The sequence below is a fragment of the Anguilla anguilla genome, chromosome 6 (assembly GCF_013347855.1).
Source record: "Anguilla anguilla isolate fAngAng1 chromosome 6, fAngAng1.pri, whole genome shotgun sequence".
NCBI lineage: Eukaryota > Metazoa > Chordata > Actinopteri > Anguilliformes > Anguillidae > Anguilla > Anguilla anguilla.
The window spans coordinates 23,167,692-23,195,602 of NC_049206.1; the positions used below are offsets into that span (position 1 = coordinate 23,167,692).

At 38.4% G+C, this 27,911-nt stretch overlaps 1 protein-coding gene across 6 annotated transcripts; it reads right to left on the reverse strand.

The window, feature by feature from the left end:
• Window positions 1-2: 2 nt before the first annotated feature.
• On the reverse strand, window positions 3-27,743 carry LOC118229066 (calcium-activated potassium channel subunit beta-2-like). 6 transcript variants are annotated; one of them, XM_035420738.1, is made up of 5 exons: window positions 27,678-27,743; window positions 6,291-6,407; window positions 5,229-5,399; window positions 3,417-3,612; window positions 3-1,753 (listed from the first exon to the last, which is right to left on the reverse strand). In XM_035420738.1, exons 1-5 carry the CDS (start codon window positions 27,719-27,721, stop codon window positions 1,469-1,471), a joined length of 813 nt encoding a protein of 270 aa, XP_035276629.1. In that variant the 5' UTR covers window positions 27,722-27,743; the 3' UTR covers window positions 3-1,468. The 6 variants fall into 6 exon arrangements, with proteins under 6 accessions (XP_035276629.1, XP_035276631.1, XP_035276630.1 ...); XM_035420740.1 differs by lacking the exon at window positions 27,678-27,743 and adding an exon at window positions 25,140-25,275; XM_035420739.1 differs by lacking the exon at window positions 27,678-27,743 and adding an exon at window positions 21,134-21,189.
• Between the last annotated feature and the right edge of the window lie 168 nt (window positions 27,744-27,911).

Genomic DNA, 27,911 nt, shown 5'->3' on the forward strand with positions numbered 1-27,911 from the left:
AGTAATATCGACAGTATAGAAAATATTTATTTACAGCAGTTTAAAAATAATATGTCATGAAAATCAATTATTGCCATTTGACTCAAATTTGTTTGAATGGGAACACAGATATCGGTCACCATTTGACTGGTTTTACACACACACACACACACATACATCTGCAAAGGACTCAGATTGAGACCTGCATTTGCCAACAGGGTCAGTATATAAAATATATAAGGATAACATTTTCATAGAGGCAATGAGCATGATGATATAACAAAAATAGGTCTATGTCATGGGTATATGTAATGAGGATAAAATTGTGCTTAAGTTGTTAATACAACAAAAATAATTTGCAATTCAAAACTAAAGACACATTTCAAAAGATTAGCTTCCATAATGAGAAAATAAAATCTTTACAGACATATGCAGCACATTAGTCATGGGGCAGTAAACCGGTCCTTAGAAATGAAGTTCTTTGTTCTTTGTCATTTACAGAATTAACTTTGCACTTTCAGGAGTTTCCAAACATAGCAGAGCTCATATCGTTTTGAAGAAAAACATTTATGCAGTAACATTCCTGGTTGTTTAGCATTTTAAACAATGCAATAAGAAAACTTGTTTTCACCACACAGAATGACCATCATGGATTACCCAGATCTACTGATAATTTCATATTATTCATAACCAAGAAAAGGTATGGTTGGCTTTGAAAATTTTGGCATTTTTCTTAACAAAACTCTCTCCCGGAACAAATTACTATAGCCATAGTAAGATTAATGGAAGGTCACTTTATGATTATCAATGTAGCTTAAAACATTTCAGCCAACAAAATCATTGTGCTACACATATACGCGTAAAGAAATGGTACACAAGAAACATCTGTGAGCCTTTCAGTATCAGGATATACATTCATATGGTGTATAAAACTCTTAAATTATACTTCTGCTCTGAACAGAAGTTATTACGCTACCAATGTACCCATTCAAAACCACCTCTAAAAGTAGTAATAAATACACAGTGAAATCTCTTTCAATGAGGGATGGGAAACTCTAGGTGATAAATAAGTCTATATTAACTATATTCCATAAACCTATATGGTACCTACTGTTTGTCATAAGCATGACATAACACCTGGCATAACCAGTCATGTCATAACACTGTCATATTATATGAAGCAGTCATATAATGATATGTCACAATTTGCTGCATATGTAAAATTTGCTGCATACATTATCATTTTATAGCACTTGTTTTGAGTCTGCATACATTATGACAGTTATGGCATTTGTGTTGAGCTGTAATGCACTGCCATGGCTGGTCATGGCAGATGTTATGTCATTTTTATGGCAGCATTACACAGGATTCAGAGACTATGCTTCAAGTAGTGTTACCGAAAGTCTTTAAGGTTCTCTGGTGACGATGCGTGGATGCGTCTCCCCATGGCTTCTCTCCATGGTCCGGGGGTGCCACAGTGGCCCCCGTTTCACCTTTTGGCCTTGCCAATCTGTTCACAGAGGATGGACAGATGCTGCGTGAGCTTCACCATGAGGATGATGAGGGTACCGCCCGCAAACATACAGGAGGGCCAGAGGAGGGAGTGGAACAGCGCCCCCTGGCTGTACAGCCGCGTCAGGATCACGTTGTCCTGCCGCTCGTCCGGGTCGTAGTAGCAGGGCACCTGCTGCTGCGGCTTCAAACGCTCGGATATGTTTGCGATTATTGTGTGCATGGCCGCGTGGTCCTTTCTGCATTTGGGTACATAGAAGCACTGGGGAGACAGATCACAAGATTCATTACATTACAATCTAATGCATTAACCAGACACTCTTATCCTGAGAGGCTTCCAGTGAAAAACATGGTTATGTCAGAAACAGTATTAGACCTGGGGCTCGTTTAACAAAACCAATTTGCAAGGACTTTCATTTGCATATCTTGTCAAAACGTTTCATGAAAAAGTGGCGCTTGCAAATCTCAAATATGGCCAACAGGAACACACTTGGAACATGCGTTCTTAGCTTGCACTCGTGATTTCTAAGTGAAATGCTCCAAAAAGTGCAGAGAAATCTATTTCATCTCGCAGATCTCAACTTGTACATTACAACTTTCATAAAATGAGCCCCTGGCTAATAACACCCTTAGTACGTTTATGTGAAACTTCATTAAAACATTAGTCAATTAAAAACATTAATACAAATCATACCTTTAAAAAAAAAAAATTGCTCATTAATATTCACTAACAAAAACATGTTTTTGCACAATTGACTAAAAGAAAGTTCTGCCTGGTGGTTCCCAAAATTTTCACATCCATAACCCACGTTAGCACTAAATGCAGGGCTGTGAAAAAGTATTTTCCCCCTTCGTGATTTTTTCTACGATTTCATATTTGAAATGAATGGTTTTAGATATTTAGACAAAGTAGTTTTAGTAGTAGTGTAGTTTTAGACAAAGGGAAAGTCAGTAAACACAACACATATATTTTTTTAAACCCACATTTTGAAACACCCATATCACCATATTATCATAATTGCCCCCTTAGTCACTCAATCAACCAATAAACAAAATTTAATTGAGATTCAGCTGATTGAACACAGCCAGGCTTCATTGCAGCCAGCCCTGTTCAATCTAAACTTTGCTCATATTGAACCTTACCATGAGAGTGAAGCAGTCACCATAAAGTTTCTACTGGCACACTGTGCCACAATATGCTCATGTTTTTTATGTGTCAAAACAACTGCACTGTAACCAGAGCAATTTTTAAGGGTCCCATCCACAGTTGAGGAACCCCGCCATAAACGCTTTGTCAAAGGATTTCAATAAAAGTGCAGTGCTCAGTCCAGAATACATATACGTCTGTGATGCTGAAACCGTCTCAGCGGTCTTCTTCAAACCTAATTATCAAATCAATATTCAGAGTCGTGTCTACCTTGCTAATAATTAAAATCCTGCTCAGCACAGTAAAATGAAGTACAAAATTACTGCACAAAATTACTTAAGGAAGGGTCAGTATAGGGACACAATATTCTATTGAATTCTGATTTGTATCAGAAATCGATGCCTATGAGATATTAAATCAGAAGAAATTGAATGAGCTAGATGTTTTTTTTGTTTGTTTTTTTTTTTTTTGGCCTGAAAAAAATATTGTCTTGGAAAATTTGAAATGTATTTGATCAAAGAAAAAGGTGTTCAGTAAAATCATAAAAAGCAAAGCTAATGGCACGGCTTCATACTGCAGGATTTGTGCATGCTCCCGAAGCAGTAAGAATCTTCCAGAAATCTGTCCGTTATTGTAAACAAACTTCAAACGGCAGCAGTCACGCCAAGATAATTTTGCATGAAATGAAGTCTGACGCCCCCTGAAACACTCCCTTGAAAACATAAACGCTCGTGCGCGTTCCGAGGAAGCGCCGCTGACGCGCCGCTGCACGACTTGCCTCCGAACTGGCTTCCTGCGTCTCCTCGTTGTGGGAGAGGCGGACGACCTTCCCGGAGGCGTTGAGGCTGACGAACACCTGCAGGCAGGGGTACTTTGAGCCCCTCCAGCAGTCGGAGCCGCAGCTGTAGGTGCAGTTCATCTCCGCTGTGATGCTGGCATTGAGGACAGTGCAGCTGGACTCCTCCGTCCACACGCTGAGCATTATGGGGAGAGGAAACGGAGGAGGGATATTACCGCCTAGAAAAATACAACGGTGGAAGTAGTGTCTCGGGACGTTTAGAGAACTGCTGCTGTAATGTAGAGGTTTCAGGTTCAAATCCCATTTGGGCGAACTGCAGTAGTACCTTTGACAAAAGTGCTCAACCAGAGTTGATTCAGAAACTATCATGATATTGTATAAGTTTTATTTTTCTGCATTTTATAGATATTAGCTATGACCCATATGCCCCCCTCCCCCCAAAAAAATGATATAGTTACAGCTAATTTTAGAGAGACATATAAATGTTTTATAACATTGCATATACATATAAATATATATATATATATATATATATATATATATATAAGGCAATCCTTATTGCTTCAAGTTTTCATTTTGCAACGGTTGTAGAACTTAATATTCAGAAACCATTAATCCCTGCAGCTCATGAGTGCACTTTTAATAAGAATGGAAATGTTTTAAAATTGTAAGTTTCACTCTTCGAAGACACAGGAAGAAAATATATTATGGGGACTACTGAAGCAATCTGTTGCTTTAACAGAGATATAGTGGATTCAGTTATCATAGTGAGATTGATGGAGATTAAATATTGTTTATTTTTAAACATTCATTTCCAAAGGCAGCCTAGTTCAAGACAGGACTATGTTTCCTGTAGTGTTCACTGAGTAGTGTGTTCTATATTTGTATTTCTGGATTTCTGTATGCTTGTAGTTATGGAATCCCAACCTATTTGTATTGAAGGGAGGAGAGTTTTCTCTAGCATAATTATAATTCTGTGCAACACTAAATCCCTAGGCCTTGCAGCAGGGCCCCTCTGTCTCCAGGCACCAAACCTCCCAAGGACAACAACAAGTTTGAAATATTGCCTATACGTGTGTCTATGCATGTGTGTGTGTGTGTGTTTCTTTTCTCTCTGTCTTCTCATGTGCATTTCTAGAAGTGAGTTTGGCCTTACACCTCATTCTCCCCCCTTCATCCTGAACTAGGAATCTTGGCTTTCCACCCCGTTCTCCCTCTGCCATCCTGATAAAGGAGGAACCGGCTATGACGCCATAGTGACCAGGACTCTGAAAACAACTGATAGATCAAAGACTAAACAATTATTTCTGATTTAAAAGCCTGTTTAGACTAAGCGGTCACCAGGTGCCTATGTAGTATCTCATGTTAGACATAGCCAATCGTGTACTTTATTATATGAATGGACACAGCCAATCATTTTCTTTGTTAAATCTTGCTTTATGCTCAACTATCTGCTAGATACTCTCTACTATCTAATGCTGGGCTAGATCAAAAACCTCTACCCACACCGGCCCTTTTTGGATACGATTAGACACCCCTGCTCTAGACCTTAGGCAAATGATAATTCTAGAAGGATTAAATCACCTTTTCTTGTCAATTTTCTCATGTCAACACAATGCATTACTGTGAGTACATTGTAACTAGTGCAGTGTGTTTAGTAAGTTCAGTGTTCAATTTGACTGGGGGAATGTCAATGTAAAAGTGTATTATTACAGAAAGTCCTTTTGTTTCGGCATTGCTGCACAACCCACCTCTTCCCCTCCTAAAGACCCACCGGCTGAGCTGCTGTACCTGTCTGAGTAGGAGCGCACCATGGTTATGCCCAGGAGAAAGAACATCATGAATGAGGACAGGATCATGATCAGGCCCAGGAGAATGGCCCTGTCTTCGCCCGGCTTCAGCGCGGTCACCGTTTTCTTCTTCTCCAGAAGATCGTACTCCCGGATCTTCTGGTAGACTGTCCTGAGGTTTTAAACACAAGAATATGGCTTTCCCTCCCTTCTCACAGGTGTGCATCAAATACGTATTTGAAACGTATGAACTCTTTAGACACCGGTAAAAATTTGAAAGCTCTCGGCAGATCCCTGAGTATTTTCAGTCACGTGTGCCATTAAATAAAACATTTAATCATATGGAAGTAGGCCTTTGCTCTGATATTTATGAAAATTGATGTTTATTTTAAAATTGTCCATCATTTGCTGTATTTTTTTCATGATTAACAAAGCTGAGAAAAGATGTCCTCCTACTAACATTCACATTATCAAACACTGTACTGCTTAACATTTTTACTTTACTGCATTACAGTTGTGTCATAGTTAATCAGCCGTGATAGAAAATGCAGCAAATAAAACAGTGAAAATGCAGTGAATATATGAAGGAACATTAGTATTCCAAGAGTGAAGCTGTTACTTTGAACGGTTCCACTCATTCAAATTTAATTTCAGAGTTTGCTTCTGGCAGATATGCACTGCTTAATGTGCAGCTATGAAAGTTTTGCTTGAGACCTTTGTATGGGAAAGAGAGTAGACAATGCCTATCCCATGCTGTTACAGTTCTGAAACACATCATCTTACTACAATCATTCCATGAAATATGTTTAGAAAAACATGTGCTTTTAAAATATGCTGCACAATTATAAAATTATCATAGTAAAACATTATTATTCAGCTTTAAGTCATCATTTTATATAATAAAAATGTCTGCATTGTATGCTCCAAGTTTTAACTTTACTCATTCAGAATCAATATACATCTTCACATGAATAACTCAGAGATTAGGCCCTATTAAAACACACGCAATAAAGCTATCAAGAATAAAAACACAAGATATCAAGTTACCATGGTAGCACCTTACCTCCTTTCATTCCCTGCTCCCTGTGGCCCCTTGCTCCCCGTCAACAGGAACATCCTATTGGACGCCCCAGCAGGCCGTCTGCTCAGTGAGACGGTCTGAAAGGAGTACTGAAAAGACCTGCAAAAGCGACATCCAGTAACCCACCACAGCCAATCTCCCGCCGTAACCAAGACCGGGACAAGGAGAGCGGCAATCTCACGGCAACGCGAGGGAAGCATTCATTTCCTACTGCAAAAATATGCAAAAATGATAAATATTTGGATGCCAAATGTCCACCGTGCCTTGCAAAAAATCTGCCCTTCTGGTAGGCTAAACAAAGAGAGTCATTTTTTTTGTTTCCGCTTCGACACAGAGCCGTTCACAGACCCAGTCTTGCCAGGTGTTCGGCCTGCTTAGCCTGCCAGCTCTTCATTTAATTTCATTTCAACAGAACTGATAGCGCGAGGATGGCAGAATGATAATGAGGAGCCGGCAGAGGACCTGTGAGCCACATTGATCCCCTGATCCGGTGGTTTGCTCTGAGAGTTTTTCCAAGTCTCCCACAGTAACACGCCATTGATTAGTCCCCATGGAGCTCCTAGCAACAGGGTCACACAGGCGTTTCAAAGCATTAGCCGCTTCCAGCTATCTTCAGACGGCTAATGCTCCGAAACTCTTTGATTTGTTAAGAGTGGAGCCCTGCCTTTGATACTAAGGTTGTGACAGCAAAACCTCACCTGATAAATGCATAAGATTTCCCCTTCTGTTGCAAATGATAGTAATAAAGTATCATTTCAATTTACCACTTTCATGTTTGCTTAAACGCAGGCCGAACATTGTACATTTTTTCAGGTGAATGATGACCTGTAGTTATGTTTGGCTACTAAATTTTCTTTTTCAGTAGGTTATATTTGTAACTGTAAGATATCCATAATTCCATGATTGAAGGGTATACTCATACAAGAGCATCCAAGACTAAGTGCAAACGCAAATAAAACACTCCTGTAGACAGAGCATTCCCATTGACAAGTGAATTCATATATGCAGCCAATTGTTTTGCAATTATGCAGATTAGCCAGGCACCACTGCTTTGTTCCAATGTGCTATTCATGAACAGTTGAAAATTCCCAGTTGGCATTAACAGGGCAACCCACACAAACAACTGGTCCCAAAAGATAGGAAGCATACTTTGGTACTTTGTTAGATCAGAGTTTATATGTAATTGATTACTATAATAGAGCTATTAGAAGAGATGACCGGAAAGTGAGAATCAAGGGACATCACCTTTAATTTAAAAATATAACTATTAGCTGTCTGTATGTGATAGCACCAGCAGCCAGTGCAAATCTTCAATAAGAATAATTCATAAAAGAACAGGAACACAACAGCTCCATAATTTTTGCAGGATATTTATGTTACATGTATGTCTTGAATTCAAGTCTTTTAGATATAGCTTGCAATTGCCTTGTAAAAAAACTTGTAAAATCAGACAGCATTTTAACTTTCAGTTAAGGTTGGTGGGCAAACTTTTTATAACATCAATGAAAAGTAGTATTGAGCTCACAGCTCTATTCTTCTTAAGAAAAGAGGAATCATTTTCTTAAAACATTTTCCTTTTCTGTAATTTTGCACGCTGTCATTGTTATTTCAGTTAACCTTTAAAAAACACCCCCAATGTCAGTGAGAACTCCTCAGAAATTAGATTTTGAAAACCGGTTCAAGATTATATTACTGCTAACTGCTAAACATAAACTGTGGTTTACTTCCCTGAAACTCACAAAAAAATTTGATTAAAACATACACATTTAATGACCCAGTTGACTTATGATGATATATTTTTCTGAGAAACACTTTAATTTATATCAAAATATAAGGATCAAAGCAATGCTTACAGTCAAGAAACATACAGTACCCTCTAGCAGCCAGCTGTTAGCACAACTGTCCATACACTAGCATTTTGAAAATCGGCACTACAGTGGTAATAATGGACAGTTGAGGTGAGGTAGCCAGAAAGATCACCTGTTGAATGCAAAATAGTGCATGGTCCTGCCACTAATGGATCAATATATAGCTATGCCAGAACTAACAGCAGATGAGTTCTTGCTTCCAGAGATTTCAAGAGCAGATATTTTAGTCTGATCATAAGGCCCAGCATCCTGGCAAACATGTATTATGTAATATTGTGCATACAATGCTTTTCTAGGCATTTCACTTTGTTGAATGTTCACAGCTAAACATTTTTACATGTAAAAACTATATATGGCTTGCAATATATATGGATGTGAGTTTACTGGAAAACATATTAGCAAGAAAAAATGTAATAAAAATCAAGCCATAAAAATCACCTGCACCTGCATATAGTACTGTAAAATTATTAAGTGTTTTAACACTTTAACAGACTTTGTGTTGAAAGAGATGAATTACGTTCTGTAGACCAAGGGGGTTATTTGTGTGTAACTGCATCTTTAGCAGAGTGAAGTGATAATGCTGCCTTCTGGAAGCTCAACACTTGAACAGAAGAATAGATTATTTCCCACTCATCAAAGGGCTGTCAGCTGGACAGCACCCAATGCTGTCAGATGTTTTTTGTCATCTGCAGGGCCTTCAGAATGGCCCTGAACACAAGGGAGAGTTATTTCTGGTATGTTTCAGCAGCTGCCTCCTCCATACAGATTTGCAGCTACCAAAAACACAGTTAATTTTTTTAATTGATTTTTAAACTGTAAAGCTAAGTTGGCATTTGTCATTAAACTTGCTTTAGGTTTTAAAAACGAACAGAATGCCGTTTAGATTTATGTTTTTACAATGGCAATTGCCAATTAAAAGTGAATTAACCTGTAAAGAAATAACAAAAATTGCTTTATACAATACAATAATTAAAATATTTCATAATTTAAAAAAATGAAATATCATTCTCCTGAAACACAGGAGATAACACAAATATAAAGCATCAACCTTTCATGTTTCCCACAATGTTACCTCATGCAAACCAAAAACTTCCGTGGTATTTTTACTATGTGATTGCAGCACAATCATTTGTCTTTTTTTAATAGTAGCCAGTACAAACTGCAAACTTCCCATAAGTTGATCTGTGGTTTTCATCAAACTTATGAAATACAATGCATTGATTGGTGGCTTCTAAAACAGCTTTTAGTGTATATTTTCGTATACTACAAACTTGCTAAACCCACCCAAAAGAGATGCAGTCCACTGAAATGCAGTCCACTGCACAATCACAAAGCTAAACATCAACAAACATCAAGTGCAACTTTCAAAATGCTCACGTCAATAAGATAATTTATAAAAAACAACAAAATTCAATAGAATTCCTTTCAACAGTGTGCTGTAAATGCTCATTTGGGCATTATCATGTATCCTGACAAGCATAAATAATAATGGAAGAAGCGAGAAAATGTTTTACACAATTATACAATTACTGTATGACGTTAAAAACCCTATTACAGGTTAAAATGTTACAACTGAAAATAAATTATGCTTTCATACATTACTGTGTTACTGGTTGTTAATGTACCACATTGATTTTTTGTTAGGTTATTTGCTGAATAAAGTTCAAAAGGGCTTGGACACATGAATCCCAATGCACCTCTCTTATTTAACCCACAATTACAGGTCTAACCTTGCATGAAATTGTATTGGTAATTACATCACTGAAGGCATATTTTAAAAGGTGAGCATTTTTATGAGGTCATAAAAATGGACAAAGTGATGTACTTGCAACTCAGCAAATATTGGTGCCAACAACGCTTCCCTTGAATATTACATTCATGGTGAATTTACCTATGCATTTTCTTAAGAAGTAAGAAAGGGGACATATTTTTATATTACATTGTAGTTTATATACATAGCATATATCCATATTCAGGGACAATTAAACAGCTTATTTTCAAAAAGTTTGAACACATACAATAAAAGCTATTTTAAATGAATGATTTGCTTAAAATACTATACTGCATGTGCCTCACTAATTATTCAAGCCCACAGAATTATGCCTCATTGTTCCCAGAGGATACTCAAGGACAGTGAACTCCCCACAGACAGTGACTAAAGATGCAAAAGGCAATGTGTGTTACTTTTAACTGTTTTTTTAGTGTTGTTATGGAGGTTTTTTTTGTAGCAAAAGTCACAATATGTAAATGGTTTCACAAATCTGTAAATGGAGCTTCACAAATATGTAAATGCCCTTGTCTGATTGGTTGGGAGAGTGTCTCCACCAAAGGGTCAGTATTAGCCCATTAGAACAACTGTGACTTGCATTTTACATATTTGTGAACTCATTCTACATATTTGCGACTCCAGTCTACATATTTGTAACTTGCAATTTACATTTGTGTGAATGCATTCTACATATTTGTGAAAACATGTATATATTTGTGAAACCCCCTTATACAGATTTTTGAAACCATTTATAGATTTTTAATTCCATTTACATATTTGTGAAACCATTTACGTATTTGTGACTTTTGCTACAAAAAATACCTCCATAGCTGTGGACTGTTTACTGGCAACTTCACTGGTAGGGTTCAGACATGCAATCTTCATTGTCAAGCCTCTTGACTTTATTTGTCTGCATGTGTGTTCTCAGTTCCCCTGGGTGTTCATGTTGTTTGTTTTGCTCCAATACTATGTATACATTACCCATAAAGCAACAAGATGTGTAAAGACGGGAATAGTTGAAAGCTTAAATGGATGCTGAGAACAGAATATCACCTTTCTGAAAGGTGCAGGGCCTGTGGGCTACATATTGGACATTACACACTCCATTACTCTCAGGGATCAGGGATTTTCTTTTCACAGGGACCATGTGATTATCCTTGACCTCTCTGCAGTATTTGACAGGGTCGCCACCGCCTCCATAGTCTTCTCTAATCACCTTGGCGATCTCTGACACACCTCTCAGCTGTCTGCTTCAAGAGTCACTCCACCCAGATGAAATGGGGGAAACACAGTTTTAAAACCTTATAACCTCTCAGCAGGTGTTTCTCAGGGTTTGGTCCTTGGTCATTTCCTCTTTGCTCTCTATACTGTTTCTTGATTCTGTCATCGCCTCCCATTGCTTGTTTTTTCACAGCTATGCTGATGACTAGGGCCACCAGTTTATCTCCCCTTGTTTTCTCACATAGTACTTCAGTCCTCCGCCAGATATCAGAGATCACGACAGCCTCTTTCTCAAGACAGTTCTCAAACAACTATCGCATTTGCACCACCTCAGTAATCTAAGTAATTGCCACTAATTAAGCGCAGATGATTGACAGCGATGTTTACAAGCGACACTCACATTAAATTCAGTTCGATTACTTACTGCCATAGAGATTCTCCAGTATTTTTTAATGTTGTGCATTGTACAAATGAACTAATGGAATGTAGTGCATTGTAATAATGAACTAATCACAGCCTTTAATCAAGGCCTTAAGTAGAAACAGGTGCTTTATATGGACACATTTTCCTTTTTTACTGCACTGATACTCAGTTCATATCTTGGGCCAAACAGGCTGCTGGCTTTTGTTTTTTTCCTTATGATCAGTGACCGATTCAGACCCAAGAAACCAGGTGGCCTGTATTAACTGTGTAATAAACTGCTTTATCTAATCAATTGCTGTGCTAACAAGGAAAGCCAGCAGAGCCTGTGGCTTTCCAGGACCAGAAATGAGGACCACTGGCTCATTTAAACTTCCATCCAAACTTCCTCCCTCCGGAGCAAACCCTACTGCAAGTAATTTAAACTCCCATTCTCTTCTTTAAAGGACCACGTCCAATATTTTAGTGGATTATTATAAAAAGCAAGCTTTGTCGCATCATTGAAAATTGCCAATGAAGCTTTGCAGTGTAAAAATAGCTTCCAAGCAGCTCTACTAAATAGCTAAACTGTGTCGTATACCAGGGAGAGGACATTCATCCGGTACCCTGTATTACAGTTTGTGTTGCGGTGGAATGATGTCAGAGCGACATGCCACGCATTTGAAAGCCATAATTTACAGTCATGCCTCTCGGCCTATCCCGTTTGAAGTCGTGGCAGGCAGAGGGGATGTAGAGCACTACAGTGATTGTGCGGGACACATTGAAATGCCAGGTGTTATACTATTTTGGTGCTGCTAAACGGGGAGAGGTCAGTTATTACTGCACTTGAGAAGTGCTTTCTCTCACCAGATCTGCCTACAGTTACACAACAGAGGCTAAACTCACTTTGGTTAAACTGTATCATTTATGTATACCATGTGTGCCAAGCATTTAGATGTCTCACTTCTCACTGTGAGCAGTGTAGGCCTACTATAGATGCAAGCAACATCCACCATTGCCATTTTTTTCCTCAATGTTTGGTGAACTAATTCATGTGTTCATGAATAAAAAAACTATTGCTTGAATTTATAATTGAGTCAAAGATGTTAAAGTGCTTGCTACAATCAAGTAAACCTGTATACCTGGGACTGAGTGTGAAAAGTTGATCTTTTCACTATTTTCTACTCTTCTGGTTCTGAGTGACTGTAATGTGGCCCAGGACACATTTGTGTACACACTGCTAAAAAAATGTGCCCATACGAAACCCAGACCACTTCCGAATGTGGTCTGAGTGATCAGATCCTGGGTCCATTCACACCTGTAGTTAGAGCTGTCCACTTGTGATTGGATCATCCAAGACGCATTTTAATGCCAGGTCTGAACAGGGCCTAAAAGTCAACGCTAATCTCGTTTTTTTTTTTTTTTTAAACAATGGCTGACATTATTCTTTTGAGATAACAATCCAAACTTGAAATGCGTAGTTGACTTTCTCAGAATATTTGCACGACTTTCTGGATAATTATTTGGAAGGTGTTTAAATCAGACTGTGATGTTTTCCAGAGGATTTGTTTTTAAATTCTGCTTTGAAGAAAGCCTTACTTTAATGTTGCTTTCAACTCTCTAAATGTGCTCATTCATGTTTAAAGTCATAATGGAAAGTCAATAAACATCTGTCCACTGAACAAACTAATTACACTATGGAGGTAATCATGTGAATAGATTTACACAATAAAATATTTCATTAGAGACACCAAGAATGAATTAAGTCCCATACCACCAGTGCAGGCTGCAGAGTAAAATGTTAGATGAACTCTTACAATGAACACGTGGTCCCTATTGGGGTCATATAAACTCTGTTGAATTAACACTGGGGAATGTCTTTTTAAGTGCTTTCTTAGAATATTTATCCACCTATATTCTACACCACTAAAATGTAACAGTATATACACGCCAGTATACCTAACATAACTAAACCAAACTGTATCTCTATCTTATTGATATTGCATATACTGCTGGTATTGCAGCACCATTCTCCTATGCTGTAAAACTGGAATATAGATATCCCATTAATGTATAATTAACCACCAGCTTGCTTGCTGATTTTAGCAGAAGGAAAGCAGCACAACAAATGGTCACAGTGATTAAATGCATTAGGGACAGCTTTGAAAGTGACATGTTTTACAGAGTCTACGTGACAAGCCAATTCAATTAAAAGCTATCTGAAACAGTGCTGCTCCCATTCCAATGAACCTGTTTCTCTAAAAAAAAAATCCTGCATTTCACTCTGTTATCAGAATATTGTCACAAATATGTCTGCTTTCAAAGGATATGTAAGGCAGTGTTTGAAGTACCATGACAGATCATCCTAAAAATATATTTTTAGATGTTGTATGTGCAAGCATGTGCCACTGTTTTGTAACTGTAAGATGTGCAATTTGTTACTAATATAATTTAGTTCATTAATATTAAAAAGTTAATAAATAGTATTAAATAAGTTCACATAACATTCACAGCCCATCCTTGAAGACTCATTTCAAGGAACACAAAACCTATTACAATAAATTCCCATTCATACACAGACATAGATATTCAATGAAAATATAGTATTCAATTTACAAGACAACTTCAAATGCACCTGGCATTTTTGTATATATGAACACAAACATATATGAACAAACAGTAAACTTTGTCAAAAGCAGATTCATAAGTAAACCCAAAAAAGTTACCTTTGGTGCATGTCTCCCCTTTTGTTGAGAAATTCCCCCTCACCCTCCTCTTGTGACAAGAAGTATTGTGTTATCATGAAAACTTTTAGCAGATTTGCACCATTTGAAATCATTTGCCTTAAATCCAGACAGATCCTTCTTTCAGAATTCCACAAATCTCCTATTACAGGACAGAAAACAAAAACTGAAAAAAGCTCTGCGCTCAGATGCCTGCTCGCCCTCAAATGCAGCGCCAAGTTCACTGCCATTGCCTCTAAACAGATATCCGTCTGAGTACACAATATAGCTTCATTAAGAACAGAAGACACGATTGACTATTTCAGGAAGAACGTGTTAATAAAGCCATCGTGAAAGACATACCTGTTGGCGCAGCTGTGAATGAATACTGTCAGCACAAGCTCATAGTTGCTGTGCTCATAGCAAATATTGGTCTTATCCAGTGAATGCTAAGGGCTCAACACTGCATTTGGGGAATCATCGCCCCACAGTTTGTTCAATAAATTCCGACTCATTCATTAGACGTGTGCGGTGCCATGCATATTCAAATAAACGCTAAATGTAGCCTCTATGAATTACGGTGAGCAGGTCACGGGGGGGTCAGTGTATGCTCCAAGGGGGTCGATGCCTCTCCATTTTGCAGATTGCCAGGACCTTACTTAACATGCCAGCCAGGGATGAAGAGATTTACATGCCATTTTGCGAACACATTTGTCACTATGGCGTCTTAGTATGGAGAGCGCTTGGCACAACCCATTAACTGCCAAATATAAAACCTTCTGTGTTCCTCAAACATGACTTCAGGCAGTTGACAATCACAGTTCTACAACACAGTGAGAAAACCGCAACACCGCTGAAACTATACCACTCAATTCTGGATTTTTTAATGTAATAAATCTACACAGACTAACTCCTACTCCCAAGAGAATGAAAAAAAAAAAAAAAACAGGAGATGACTGAATATCAGTTTTTATATGCTTCCAGTGAGTTTTGGCTGTCATTAAACAAATTACTGAATTTAATTTAGATCTATGCTTGAAATGGTTTCTAAATGTGTGTCTTATGGTGAGATCAAAATCACCTCCAAGTATTCTTATCAGGTCCCCATGTTTTGTTTTTAAAACTGGTGCAGCACCTGGCTAATAGCTGTTCACATTGGTATAACAACGGTGTATCCATCTGAGAGAGATTTAATTCAATTGCATACCAGTAAAGCATCTTAGTCCTCCAAAGATAAGCACATTTAGTAATATATGTGAACAAACCAAGTCTTCACAGAATACTTCAGTTGACAGTTTGTCACAACAAAAATCAACAGTGTACATTTGTTATGAATTTATGAAACTGTCTTCTAACATAATACAGAAAGAACAAGCAAGCAAGAAAAGCATAAGCTGACCTGTAAAAATTTTTACAGTAAGTTGAATGATGCCGTTTTTTTATTTAAATAATATTAATAATCATAAATGTGTAATGCTGTTTACCACCACCAATCAAACGGCTAGAATTGCCGAACTCCTGCGTTAAATTAATCATTGGTGCCGTATCATTGGATGCTCCTACATACATCCTTTGTCTGTAACTTAAGTGTTGCCAAACACAAATATACGAATTCAAATGCAAACAAAATCACAAAGCTTGAGAACATGCATAGCAATTAGTGAAACATGACTAACCTAGCCAATCAGCTAGTCATAAACCTCTGACTAACTTGATGTGAGGTCAAGAATGTACCTGTATGGGCGGTCCTGATGTCCAGTCTGGCTGAGCAGCTGCTCAAATTTGAATCCGTTCAGTAATATTGGCTTCCCCTCTGCGCGGCAAAGATCGCTCTGGTTCTGAGAGAATCGGGAAGCTATTAAAAGGCCTGTTGCCGCCGTAGATTTGCGACTCCAGCGAAGTTTGAGGGGGGACGAAATGGCGGTGAACGGTGGTTTAATCAACACTTAAAGAGATGCGAACACAGCTGCCTTGCAGGGGCCATGACTTTGCGGTCTTTGCTCTCAGAGGGTATGGAGCAGAGGCAAGGAGAGCCATACTTTAATTATAGTGCCAAGGCTTTGCACTATGGCCAAAGTACAGAGACGCGGAAAGGATAACCGTTATTAATGGCCGTGCGCACCTCCGAGTAACTGGCACGTCGGAAGAATAATTACGACTATGTGTGTCCTCCCTTATCTGTGACTTTAATGACTGCTGAGTCTGCAGTCTGCGAAGAAAATGTGGTTTGCGAGGAAAAAGGAAGAGGTCGTATTGGGAGAGACAGAAAATTGACACCAGCGCGTGGTGGCTTTAAAAAAAGAGATTCTGCCTGTGCCAGAACAGACATCCTCCTGAAATTGTTCCAGTTCATCTTTTTCATTTTCCTGTACAGGACATGCTTCAAAGCCCACATTTACCGCAGAGCAAATGGAAACAATTTACGAGCATTAAAATAAAACATACTACCGCGCTTTGGCCGTACCTGCAATGCAGTGCTGTTCTGCTTTGCTGAGTTATTTTGAGTGGACACGCGTCCTTGCTATCTTACATGTGTTACGTGCATTTTATGTTGCGGATATACCTAGACCATCACATCTGAGTCCAAAAGTAGAACTCCAAAAAATAAATAATAAAATATTTACCTCATTTTGTATTGTGATTTAAGAGGGTTTTATTTCAAGCCTGCTAAATTTCAGTCTTCAAGCAAACTTGAGCACCTTCAAACAAATCCCCTTCAGTATTCATTAACCCTTTAATCAATTCACAATTTTCTTAATGGACATATTGATTGATGTTAGTTCAATATTTTCAAGAATATTTCTCTCACTTAAGATTGTTACAGAACCATACTCATGATCATGCACACCATCTTATGAAGGAAATGTCAATATAATTCATTAATTCATATACAATTCATTCAAAGATCATTATTTTAGATGATTTATGATTTAAATTATGTAATGTTAATAGCATTTGGTTAATATGAGAGCCAAGTCAACATTTGTATTAATGGCACCATGCTTGACAATAAAATGAATAGTACCAATACTAAAAATTAACAGGCCAAATGCTATTGATTTACACATACTACTATTAGTCAATAGACTTATTCCTTATATACTAACATAAGCTTAATTTACATATTGCTCATTCCTCTTGTTCACACAATTCTAATAAAATATATAATTGAAGGAAGTTAGTGTGTTATCTGAAGTTCATAGGTATAGTCATCATGGAACCAAGTTGTGATGTCAGTGTTAATGGGGATAATCAATGGTCCAACGTTGTCACTTTTCTGTAACTGAACAAAACATGTAACCAAATGTTGCTTTCTTCTACTTAACTGTTATTATTTTGTATCTATGTCAGTAACTCAATATCATGAGACATAAGTGAAAAGTCATAAAATAATTAGGCCTACACAAAAGCTAGCATATTACAATGGTACCAACAAAGGCAGACAATTTGGATATCAATGCATGATACTGAGCTGCTGCAACTGCCAAACGATACAGTCCAAACAATGTATAAGAACAGAATTCATCCTGGATAATTTTATTTTTGCTATTATTTTTTTTTCACAATTTCTAAGCACTAATATATTTATTGATTTTCTACACGAGTGCTGCCCAACCCTGTTCCTAGAGATTTAATGTCCTGTAGGTTTTAAATCCAACCATAATTCAGCACACCTGATTCTGCTAATCAGCAGCTCACGGTATTCATTACTACTGTAGGTGTGTATGTTATTTCACCATGTGGCTTGTAGGCTATGTTCATGTTATCCAGCTAATTTAAGCATAAATCTATGGTTTTGCAGGTTTGGGCTTAAAACTCTGTTGCCCCAGTAACAGGTCTGGCTAAATTATGAACTTGCTTCGTGAAACCAAAAATCCTGAGTTTATCCCAAAATGTCAACAAACTAATTGGGTTAACTGAGCCACGTACGTGAAACAGGGCCCTCGTCTGCGCTAACTTAACCATTCCTTTTTCCCTCAAAAATGATTCCTCTGGTCCATTTTGTCTTGATAATTTTTATTCTACCACAGGAGGAATGCATTTAGGAATAGTGCTATAAATTTTAACATACTTGCACATCCACCTCAATTCCAAAAGACAGGCATTATTTTGATCTATAGCACCACCTACGGGCAAGGTGGTGCTATAGATCAAAATAAATGGACAAGTAAATGTAAAATGGGCATGGCAAAAGGCTGAAAATGGGTTAATTGATCCTGTGGATCGACCAACCAAAATTGAAACAATGTGGTTTCATCACATGTGTAAGCAATCTAAAGTTCAATAGGGTAGGGTCTGAACAGTGGCTTTGGCTTATTTTCACATATATCTTGACACTGCGCTCTGGCACTTAAGAAATGGCATCGATTGGCCTGACTTAGTGCCCCCGCAGGTGAAAAGGTGTTTTATCCGAGATACCAACATTCATGGTATCTCAGACACCGCTGATCCGATTTTGACTAAACTTGGGGGGATTGACGCACTTGACACTGGATTTATTAAATAATTCTGAATGGCTGAACATAGCACCCGCTGCAGCCCAGAAGGTGACGCCGGTTCGACGCCATTGATCCAATTTTGACAAAAATGACGCATCTTGATACTCTGCTCTGGCGTATACAAATAACACTGATTGGCCCACAACAGTCCCTTTCCAATCAGAAGGGGTTACTGCATCATTTGTGTGGGACAACATTTTTACTGTTGCCTTACACTCTCTCCCCTCAACAAGGTGTTTATTTATTTATTTATACTTTATCTTCCCTCAGTCAAGGTGTTTTTTTTCTCCTTTCGGTCAACAGCCATTGTTTCCCTGCGCACGAGATGGACAGTATGTGCATGAGTGTGCCTGGCAGCCAGGCTTCAGGTACCAACTGCGTATTACACTGGTCTTATTACACTGGTCTGAATGGGAGCACAGATGGTAGCAAGAGCACTTGTGTGTGCTTGCTTGATGCATCTTCATGGACACACAGTTGTGTGTGTGTGTGTGTGTGTGTGTGTTTGTGTGTGTTCATGAGCAGCACTGATTAAAAATGATAATGTAAACCTCCGGATGTAATTTCTAATAGTTCAGGTATTTCAATAGGTGAAAATGTGTACATGAGCATGTATACTAGTGTTTTTGTGTGTAGGGACAATGGAGAGTTTGTGTGTATTGTGGGTGTATTTATTCAAATAAAATACATTCAAATAAGATTCGTTCATGGATCATATTGGCACAAAGCACTAAGCTGAAACATTTTCTGTCCAGCAAATCAGACAATCATTGAAAAATGATGAAAATGATTTTTGCTTTTCTGGGTAATTTTAGGAAAAGTCATTTAAGATCAAAGAGGTAAACCACTGATTTCTGTCTTTTTCACATTTTAAGTTGTTTTCGAGTCTCATTGACCCAAAACAACAGGAGGGTTAACTAGTAATATCCATCCATCCATCCATTATCAATACCCGCTTATTCTGAGCAGGGTCTCCAATTAGCCTACCTGCATGTCTTTGGACTGTGGGAGGAAACCGGAGTACCCAGAAGAAACCCACACGGACATGGGGAGAACATGCAGACTCCACACAGAAAGGCCCCAAGCTGAGATTGGGACCCACAATCTTCTTGCTGTGAGGCGACAGTGCTACCCACTGCACCACCGCACAAAAACATTTAATGTAAATTGCTTTTATGTAAATGTTAGCTTCCGAAGGACTAATATGGAATCTTTCAGTAGTGGTCAGAATAAAACCTTCATTTGAATAAAATATCATTAATGGCATAGTATAGGGTTATGCCGACATTCATTTAGTTTACAAACAGATTGTTGGTGAGTGTCTAACACAAAGGGCAACACTTATAGATTGAATATTTCCCAAAAGCTTTTAAATAGGAAGGAGAATCAGTGTTCTTACATTACAACAATGTAATTCAGATCAGATGAAATATTGCCAACCTTCATTTGTTCCACAGAAGAAATAATGTGTTCTCCGGACTTCTCTCACTGCAACTTCAATAACTTTGAAATATATCCACAACAAAAAGAAACCCTTTGGCTTGGGCAGTCTGCTTTATGTCTTTTCTTAGTTAAGAGAGAGCATCACTCAACTTTAATCACTGCTATATAATTTATTTTCCTGCCCATAGTCTCTAAACAATGATATATTTAAATCTCATACCAGGTAGCTATTTCTCACTCTGCTTATTCTTAGATTTTCCTAGCTGTTATATTTGTAATGAACTGCCATCTGAGCCTAAATCTGTTGGATCACATTCAGCATTGATGTGATATGTTTCCCAAGCCCCTGGGGACATTTGACATGAAGCCAAGGGACAATATTTCCATAATAGTTTTGAATATGTTCTTGTGTGACTACTAAATAAACTGATGCCAGTAATCGTTCTCATTAAAACTATTCACTGAGGATAGTATCTTAAATCAAATTCTAAACTTATATGCCATTTTGTATTAGACAGCATGGTCGCACTTTATTGTAACATCCAGTCTATACAGTATATGCTGAGTAAAAGTAGGAAATAATGCACAGGAACTCACCAACAGGTTTTGAGCTGTTTTGAAATGGTCAATTCCAGCACATGCTCCTTATGTGCACATACATTTTGCGGGAATGTTTTCTTTAAATGAACATTTATAATTTGCTATACTGTAGATGCTTTCTGAAATTATACACAAACAAAAAATTGTATAACCTGTTTGTTAATAGCTCATTAGCCATTTAATACATTTATTATTGAAACAATTGCTTTATCGCTGCATAATCGTAAACCGTCTGCCAGTAGTGGAATTATGCCCTTAAACTTAAGTGTGACTGACATCAATGACAAAAACAGATTTAACTTACTGTTCTGCTGCATGCTCGAGCCCTGCCGTAATTCCTGACATTTAAATGGGTCATCGGAAATTTGCCAATCACTTCTTTCGACTGAGAGCGTCGCCCCTTTTTAAGCCGCCGCCCAGGGCATTCTCCGCGGAGCCTGATAGAGTGGTTATCGCACCGCGGTCAGATGACCAACCGATCTCCCGTCTCACTCAAGGAATTTCCCGCCAGCCCAACCTCCCCTGCCCTCATTCAATAACGCTGTGCAACAGAAGCCCATCAGCCAGCTGGCGCTTAGCAACGTGAGGTGTGCGCTAGCATGGGCATCTGCTCTTTCGTCATGGGCAGTCATGAGGCAGCACATTTCAGAAGAGCAAGGCATTGTAATAACAGATGAACCAATGGGCAATGGCACGCACCCCCCGTACCCATCTGTGCGATAAATACAACTGAGTCTTTCTGAGAAATCGCATGACGCTGATGTTCCTACAACCAATAAACACGTGTACTACTGTACATGATATCGAGCCATCGGTGTTCTGCGTCTAAGGAAAGATTTTGGAATTGTTTTACTTGAATTGTACAATGTATAATCTGTGGGTTTATTGATGTACCTTTCTGCATGGTGTTTTACATGTAAACCGACTGCTTGCTGTTTGTCTTGGCCAGGCCTCCCTTGAAATAGAGATGGAAATCTCAATCAAATTCACCTGGTAAAATAAAGAGTAAATTAATTATAAAAATAATCCACAAAACCATACAGGTATACCTGTGAACAGATCTGTGAACAGATTTGTTTGTTTTAATGTTCTGGGTGCGATGATGTAACTTCACAGTGGTCATGCAGATACAGTGTACAATGTAATTAAATACAGTATGTACCATGTCACTACTTTACAGCATTGTACTGTACATACACAAGTTGACTGCTGGGTTAGAATATATGACGATATTATGTGGCCTTTTGGCAGTATATCATCATTAGCATTCAAAGACAGCATTCAATCCATGGAAAAAAAAATATTTGCATCACATTTGCAATGCAAGCATTTAGTGCCAGTGTGAGTTTGATGTTTGTGCTCATATATACTGAGCGTAAAAGGATTTCCACTAAATGTACGTGTCTGGGTCAAATATGTATTTGAAGTACTTTCTCTTCAAAGATGAATTAATACTTTTTTCACTTCAAAGATGGTCCAAGACACTCCTGCATCCCTGTGAATTTTCAATGAAACAAGCAACTAAAAAGCAAGAGTTTGAAAGAAGGCTTTTAGTCATTGATGAAAATGCTTTTAAATCAATGAAGAAAGTTTACAGGGATTTTACTGATGTCCGAAAGGTTAATGCATTTCAAATATGCACTTGACCAGTGTCTGGCATTTAAGTATTGTATCATCATGCAAATGTCCATACTGCAGATTATTAATTATGCTTTTAAGCACTCCCAGAGGGCAGCCTGTAGATATACATTTAGTAGGATAATTAAAACCATTTTCTGTTCTGCAATACCCCTGCCTTACCCAGCACTCTTCTTTTATTTTCATCGTAAATGTATACATATGCAGCTCTCTGGGACAATGAACTATACTTAGTTTTATTTAAACCTAAGTCTGGCAATAAAATAAGATCCATCTTCTCTCCTGCTAACACGAGCCCAATGAACCACTTGCTGCAGACAACAAAGGAGCCCCTGTGTCTGTCTATAACATAATCCTGTTTTGACCAATCACAAAGTTTTGTATTTGTTTGTACGTTATTGCAGTCAGGATGTTTGGTTATGTTAATTGAAACTGACTCATTTGAAGTGAGAAGTTACCCTATGGTTTATCCAGTATGAAATATGTATATATGCACAGTTGTTGGCCATTCGGACTTAAAAGTATTAATGCAAGTCATGGTGTTATGTTCATGGTGCAGTCTTTAAGTGTTTGGCAAATGGTACAATTTTTGTTCTTTTCGCTATATTCTTCAGCACATTGGATTTGAAATGAAACAATGAGTATGAGGTTAAAGGCCCTTATCTTTACACAGTGGAGGTAGTATTATGGCTTGGGTATGTATGGCTGCCATTGGAACTGGCTCAATTGATGATGTAACTTTTTATGGCCGCAGCAGAATGAATTCTGAAGTATAAAGAAACATCTTATCTGCTCAAATCCAACCAAATGCCTCAAACCTCACTGGACAACACTTCACCTTGCAGCAGGACAATAACCTCAAACACTCTGCTAAAGCAACCACCGAGTTTCACAGGACCAAAAGGTGGAATGTTCTTGACTGGCTAAGTCAATCAACCAACCTGAATCCAACTGAATATGTGTTTCACTTGCTGAAGACAAGACTAAAGGCAAAAATTATTCCAAAACAAACAGGCACTGAAGATGGACATCACCAGGGAAGATACCCAGCAACTGATTATGTCTATGGGTTTCAGACTTCAGACAGTCATCAGATGTGAAGGATTTCACAGCCAAAACAACAAAGTGTGTGCCACTATCTAAATACATATAGACTACAATGTATAGAATAGGTGTAATTGAGTTGAAGTTCATTCTACACTCATATCTGGACATTTTACAGAGTTGTGTGGGACAGCTTGCCAGGTCATATTGAGACTTTTGGGGTGTTCCAGTCCAGGCTTGATGCAAAGCTGGATAGTATAATCTGTTGGTAAATGACAGGTGCAGATGGTTTGAATGTTCTGTTCACTTCATTATGTGTTCTTATGTAAAATACTGTATATAAGCCCTGAGCTGAATCGTTTATGTTCCATGCCTATTAAAATTGGCATATTGACAAAGCACCACAGGAAATCTTCATTGCAATGAGGGGGTGGCAGCGATAAGCCTGACCCTGAAAGAAAAAACATGCCTGCCTGCTGGATGGTCCGGGGTTGGTCTGGATCTACCTATCAAGGTTCTTTGGGTTACAGGCAGAATTACTCCTCCCAATGATGCACCAGTGCCTAAAGTTTACAATTGTTCCTCAGTAAGAAATATGTCTCTCCAAATATCTGATTTGTCCTCGCTTACCAGGTGCCCAAAGTTTACAATTGGTCCTCAGTAAAAGTGCACTGTCCTATGGGTAAGTGCATCGGTTGGAGTTCAGCTGCAGTGCTCCTGGAGTGCAAGAATGGGGGCAGAGATATTTGCTACAATTAATGGACGACAGATTTTGCCATCAAACATGAATCATGTAATTGAAATGTATCTGTAGTTACGTGGAGATGAACCAGAACCTCCAAACACTTTCAAACTTTAATGAAAGGTCTTAAGTTACTTTTAAATGTCATGCTATACATTTTTAAATATAACATTTTGTGATAGTCTATGTAGTAAAAGTGGGCCACTTATATTACCCTATAGGCATCTATGGCGCATAAAAGCCATCATGTGATGGGGAGGTCTATTGAAAGTTTCTTTGTATTTATTTGAAAACTGACGAATGTCTGACAAAGTCAGCCACTATTGATAAAGTACCAACTTGCAATATATGGCGTGATGTAGAGTTTCATTTTGTTGTTTGTGTTTGTGTGTCTCTGACACCTGCAGTCAACACTGAGGTGTGCAAACAGTTTTACCCTAATAGCTCTTAATGAATGAAACTCAAGAGAGAAATTGACACCAAGGCACAGCTGCTGTCTCTCTCACACACACACACACACACATGCACACGCACAAACACACACACACAAACATACAGTACACACACAAATATGCACATACACACACACAAATGCACACTCTAGAGACAGCAGACATTATATTCCTAGGGCAACAATCATTGTCATATGAATATATGAAATCCTAAGTTTGCGTTACAAGAAATAATTGTTTTATTACTTGCATGACAAAGCATATGAATTTCATGATAGGCTGTAGTAAGGCGTGAATGTATTATCCATGCTGAATGAATGATGAATATTCAGTGTACAGTATGTTATACTAAACTATGCTAGTATGAGAACATTGCTATTGAAATTGAAATGGAGGGAAAGGCAGAAATAGTGATCTGCAGGTTCAAGTCCTACCTTTCATGATTCTGATTTTCCTAGATTGGTTGGATAATCCCATTTCCGACCGAGGGGTGTGAACAACAGCTGTGCTTGAAAAGGTCTGTTGGAGCCTCTTATTTGTTTGTTGTGTTTCTGAGGTGGTTAACTCCTGCTCTAAGCTCCGGTGCTCAAGTTGCCTGACATAGCTGAGAGTCCAGCAAGAGTGACAGGCACAATGGACCCTCATGCTTAAAATTAGTTAGGCAGGCGCGCATTGACTGCGTGTGTACGCGTGTGCGCATGTGCATGTGTGTGTGTGTGCGTGTGCGCGAGCAAAGCTCTGATTCATATTTTTATGATTACTATGTAATAACTAATTCTTTAAAGGTTAACCATTGCACTCATATAACTTTAAATTGTTGAAAGAATCTTTTGGTGCTCTTAAACAGCAAACAAATGATTCATAAAACATATTTTAAAATAGCAATAAAGCACTACTGTGATTATTCTTATTGTTATGATTGTAATTATTAGCAGCAATACAGCACAATAACAAGGCTGTGCACATTGAATTTCCTTCCATGACATCACTTGCCATCTAGTGGAAGAAACTTGGTACAACAGTGTTTTTTTCCAGTTCAGTCGTATTACACCTTGTTCTAACCACAGCAATGGAATGAGCGCTATGTTCTGTAAAGACATGTAGAGAGCACTTTAGGGGAACGGGGGGTGGGGTGGGGGGGGGGTTAGAGGGACCAATGTATAGGCGCACTGGTCTACAGAATTCTTTATATGCAACAAAATAAATTGAAAATATATTTTGGTAAAAAAAAGTGTGTATTTGTGAACAGCTGGATTGTTAAAATACAAAAAGTGTTTTGAACAGAGTAATATTTTATGAAAACAAGTTGTTTCATTTTCAGGGTTTTTGACAAGCTAATAGTAAACAGTAGCCATCATTTTAAACTCTCAATGTAACATTTAATTCACATCAAGGAAGTATGGCTGCAGAAACAAAACTTCAATACAAATGGTTAATTATTACTACCGATGAACACAAAAGACTGGATTCAAATTTTGTTGCATTACAATGAATCCATCAAGAGATCTACCCGATTTGGCTAAGGGTTAAGTTGTAAAATAGATACTGCCCTGCAGTTACACCTCTCTTGATTTTGCGAGTGGTTCCCGTTCTGTTCTAAACGAACAAACGCTGCAGCCTATATGATTTAAAGTGTAGTCTCGCTGTGACGCACGAGATCTGTCAACATAAGAGGCTGTCGTACCCTCGCTAAATCCATTCCTGCTAACCTAAATGGATGCATCGCAGCGACCTTTGCACTAATTGGACACCTTACAGTTTAGCTATGACTCGATGTGCCGGAGCACTGAACTGAACGATCCTAGCAAAAAATGTGCTGACATTCATCTGGATTAACTGAAAAGGACAAACTTCAAAGGGTCTGTTCAGAATCACCTCTCAAATATTTCGCAATTACGCGGTCACACTCTCAGCACAAAGTCGCCAGCCATGGTTATAAACAACGACAGTTGGCGTGGCTCATTGGTGTAGTGTATTAAGAAGGCGGTGCACCTATAGAAGAACAGCTGAAGCATGTAGTTCCAGTCATTAGCACAGATTCAGTGTAGAAAAGGTCATCCAACATGGGTGTGAGAGGGGGTGTGTAGCCACACAATTTCAAATACTGCCACTAACTTATTACAAGTGAACAACACCTTGACCCACAAGATCTTGCACAGGTCCATCAAATTACGTATTTAAGTGACAACCCATTATTTCATTAGCTTCCAAGGAATAAAAATTGTGACTTTAGAAAGAGGTGTCTCATTCCTTCCCTTGTATTGGGTAATAAACATGCAGTAAGAGAAAACATAATCAAATAACAGCGCACAATAAGCTGTTCAGTTGGTTGTATACATGGTCACCTAAAATGGTCACTTACTTGAAATTTCTTTTTTTAAATTCACATTATTCTCACAAAAAAACATGTCGACATATTATGTACACTAGACCATTTTATCGTTTTCAGCTTGGAAGCAAAAAAAAAAAAAAAAAAAACATATCACACAAAAATGTGCAATAAACTACAAATAATTTAAAAAAACTACACTTAATTAAACAGAAATAAGAAGCTTTTACAGTTTTGCTGAATCCTAGACATTTAAAATGTCTAAATTTCTGCTGTTTTTTATAACATTTTTTTATTTTTTTTACAGTTTCCCTCAGTATATTTAAACTTGTGCACAGGATGGTATCTGCAAGCTTAAATACACTTTGGCATTCATTTAAAGGAACATTTTGTAACCTCACTGCGGTCTCCGGTGTTTATAAGTTGTTTATATCTACACCCAAGGCATGTTCATGAAATGGCCCGGCGAATGGCACAACTTGCCAGAGAGAGAGAGAGAGAGAGAGCGCGGTTGCCCGAGTGGTAAAGGTTGTGGGAGCTAGGAAAAGAAATGCGCTGGTGCGCACAGATAAGCTCTCTCTAATAAACCGCAGAACACGAGAACAGGAGAAACGCGTGGAAAGAAGCGGCGGACGGTCTTTACCTCACGTTCCTCCTGAGGCTTGTGAGGCGCTCTTCTTGGCGCATGGCTCTGCCCTTTCCCAATGTCTGTTCGCTCGTGCCCCAAACAGGAAAAGACAGAGGGAAGTACATTATGTGCATGAAAATAACAGGAAAGGAGGGTGCCGAAAATCATTTTTTGTGCCCGGGTCAGGCTCTTACTCCTGCAGACCAAACGCAGTTGAGTCTGCCTGTAAATTCTTTCAAATGTTGTGAC

Coding starts and splice junctions, on each gene's coding strand:
- LOC118229066 (XM_035420737.1), bottom strand. CDS start 6,508: ATGCTTCCCTCGCGTTGCCGTGAGATTGCCGCTCTCCTTGTCCCGGTC. Junction 3,613..5,228: donor GTGCGCTCCTACTCAGACAG/GTACAGCAGCTC, acceptor CATAATGCTCAG/CGTGTGGACGGAGGAGTCCA. Junction 1,754..3,416: donor CGCAGGAAGCCAGTTCGGAG/GCAAGTCGTGCA, acceptor CTGTCTCCCCAG/TGCTTCTATGTACCCAAATG.